The sequence below is a fragment of the Otolemur garnettii genome, unplaced genomic scaffold (assembly GCF_000181295.1).
Source record: "Otolemur garnettii isolate 467f Iridium unplaced genomic scaffold, OtoGar3 scaffold00218, whole genome shotgun sequence".
In the NCBI taxonomy this organism is placed as follows: Eukaryota; Metazoa; Chordata; class Mammalia; order Primates; family Galagidae; genus Otolemur; species Otolemur garnettii.
This window is the reverse complement of record NW_003852613.1, coordinates 562,342-565,637: the sequence shown is the minus strand read 5'-3', so window position 1 is coordinate 565,637 and position 3,296 is coordinate 562,342. Positions and strand designations below refer to the sequence as shown.

The window sequence follows — 3,296 nt, the reverse complement described above, 5'->3', positions numbered from 1 at the left end:
AAAAAAAAAAAAAAACTATAAAAAAAAATCATTAGGAGACAATTATAGAAACATGACCACTGGCCAGACAATTCTTCAGGCTGGAAATGGTATTGTGACCATTCCTTTTCACATCCTTATCTAGTGCTGCCCAGTGAAGCGTTTAGGCCTGGGACTGGCTTCATCCACCAGCATGGGAGATGCAGGGTAATCCGCCTTGGGCAGGGTCACCACACAGTGCTCTCCATTTTCAAGTATCCGAAATTTCTAATTAACAACAAAACAAAGCAAAAAAAAAAAAAGTGAATTCTAGGTCAAAGTTATTTAAAACAAAAGTGAGAAAAATTAGGCCAGATCTTGCCTCCTCCTCAGCAGCTCCCATCTAAGAGCAGAAACCCAAGTCGTCCTCCATGGTTGCCCAGCCCTGCAGGAAGGCTGTGCCCACTCCTGACCTCTCTGACCATGTTCCCTGCTCCTAGATGCCACAGACTCCCTGCACTCAAACCTTGCCAGCATGTCCCTGGAGCCCTCTACCCATCCCTGCTCTACTTTTGTCCCTGTTAGAAGCAGCATCTGACATGCTTGGCAATACTGATACCTGCCAAGTGAGAGGTGCACACTGCAGCCTGCCCTCATACCAGCTGATCACAGAGGGGAAGGTGCCCAGCTCTTGGCCACCAGGCTGGCACTTCCGCCCTACACCAGCCGCTACCGACCCACTGGGCTGCTTTCTCACTGAAACTCACTCACTCATTCACCTGTGAACCTGGCACCGACTTGGGCCAGCATGGGGGCCTGGCCTTACATGCCTCAGGATCTCTCTGGAATACACGTTCTCTGTGAGCAGGGACAGCAACTTAAACCATGGTGTCCCCATGGCCAAAGATCTGGGTCACACCCACAGGATCAAGAGTAAGGCCTGTGCCAGATGGGAGGGGCAGGCAGGTCACCTCAGCTTGGGTATCTCTGCCCACGAAAAAATAGAGGGTGGGCAGGGGAACATATAGCAGGAGGAACAGGCACTGGGCAGGGCTTTGTGAGTAGCAGCAAAGAGAAGCCTGAGCCAGGATCTGCCTGGCAAATCCCTCTGGACCAGCTGCCCCTGTGGCCGGGATGCCACCCTGGCCCCTAGGCTGAGCAGGGGCTGCCGGCAGCAGTGAATGGACCACAGTCTCAGATATTGGCTGTGCACCACAGAGCCCAACTGTGCCCATCAAGGCCACCAGCTGCTCACAACACCTTGCCCACACATGTGAGAACAAGTGCCCCACGTCCAAGGCTGCATCCCCACGCCAGCTCAAAACTATTGGGCTGAGAATGGTGCTTGAGAAGAAATCATACAGCACCTGGGGAGAAAGCAAGTAAAGCCAGTGCCTCACTTGATCAGAAAGGACAACATGTATGTGAGACAGGAAAGAGCTGGGCTTCTGGTCTTGGCTGCAACGGTGTTACTCACCCTCGCTGTTCTTGGCAAAGTTCAGCTTGATCAAGGACCTCCCATCCAGTTTCTGGAAGAAACACAATAATTAGTAACACACAAGTGGCTGATGTAAAGAGATGCTGGGTACAAGGCTGGGAAGACAGATGGAATGGTCTCCACCAGCCGACTCTGCAGCTGCAGGACCCCGTGACAGCCTCACAGGGGCCTGCAGCAGGGCACCCAGCCAGCTGTTTATTTATGCAGCCCCTGTCTGCTCCCCACCAGCTCAGAGAAGAGTGTCAAGGGTTGACCTGAGAGAGGATACGGCTGCAGGGTGCATGTGTGTAGTACACTTCTGCCATATTTGGACTTTTTTTTTTTTTTTTTGAGATAGCCTCAAGCTGTTGCCCTGGGTAGAGTGCCCTGGCATCACAGCTCACAGCAACCTCCAACTCCTGGGCTCAAGTGATTCTCTTGCCTTCGTCTCCCAAGTTGCTGGGATTATAGGCACCTGCCACAACGCCCAGCTATTTTTTGGTTGCAGCTGTCATTGTTGTTTGGCGGGTCCAGGCTGGACTCAAACCCGCCAGCTCAGGTGTATGTGGCTGGCGCCTTAGCTGCTTGAGCCACAGGCACTGAGCCTTGGACTTTTTTTTTTTTTTTTTTTGAGACAAGCTTGCCCTGTCACCCTGGCTGCAGTGTAGTGGTAGCTCACTGAAGCCTTGAACTTCTCGGCTCAAGCAATCCCAAAGTGCTCAGCCTCCCGAAGTGCTGAGATTACACGTGTGCCCGACAACACATGGCTATGTGTGCACATTTTTATGTGAGCAGAGATTACTTCTCAAATTAAAAAAATGAATGTATTTCTTCAGCTATTGGAGGGTATGCAGGTGTCCAGACATTTTGTCATACAAATATTTAAGAAAAATGAGACATTATTAAAAGGAATAAATATATTCAAATGTTAAGAGTGAAGAGTGGTTGTGATGAGAAAGCAGTATCTTCTACACCAGTATTTTTATTTTTCCTTTTTTTATTTTCTCAAGACAGGGTCTTATGATTTTGCCCAGGCTGGAATGCAGTGGCTATTCACAGGTACAATCATGGCATCCTGGGCTCAAGGATCCTCCTGCCTCAGCCTCCAAGTAGCTAGGGCAATATGTATGTGTCACCACACCAGGATAATTTTTCTGTTTTCTGGAGAGATTAGGGTCTCACTATGTTGCCCAGGCTGATCCAACTCCTAGCCTCAACTGATCCTCCCACCTTGGCCTCCCAGAGCACTGAGATTATAGGCAGCCTGCACTTCCATCACACTGTCCCCTCAGCCTCAGACACTCCCCCTGACAACCCCAAGTAGCCACTGCGAGTTGCTGCTCCTGTGAGGTCAAGACATCCTTTCGACCTCTTCGGTTCCAACACCACCCACAGGGGACTCCTCACCATATCCAATCCTCTGAACTGCCAGGCACTGACAGGAACTTCCTCTTGTTAGTACAGACCTCATGGGCTAAGGGTTGAGTCCATAGACTGTCCCCACTGCAGACACCAGCTGTAGATTTGGCCTCCTGTAATTCTGACTGCTAGGCTATAAATCTGGGTTCCCATGACCACCTCCTCAGGTTCAATAATTTGCAAGAATGATTCACAGAACTTGGAAAACCCTTCACTTGTCAGATAAAGAGGTATACAGGGCAAGGTACAGAAAGGCCCTGCTATTATATACAAGAATCTCACTTTACCTTAAAGGATAAAAATAGACTCAGGGTGAAGGAATGGACTTATATAATATAGGCAAATGGGCTCGACGCCTATAGCTCAACCGGCTAAGGCGCCAGCCACGTACACCTAAGGTGGCGGGTTCGAATCCCCAGCCCGGACCCGCCAAACAACAATG

At 50.0% G+C, this 3,296-nt stretch overlaps 1 protein-coding gene across 1 annotated transcript in view; it reads right to left on the bottom strand.

Annotated features, from left to right (window-relative positions):
- The window catches only part of PPIL2 (peptidylprolyl isomerase like 2), a 36,990-nt gene that overhangs the window by 19,714 nt on the left and 13,980 nt on the right, over positions 1 to 3,296 (bottom strand). The window contains exon 7 of the mRNA XM_023508020.1: positions 1,436 to 1,487. Within this exon, the coding sequence (XP_023363788.1) occupies positions 1,436 to 1,487 (52 nt within the window). The remainder of the gene's footprint in view (positions 1 to 1,435; positions 1,488 to 3,296) is intronic.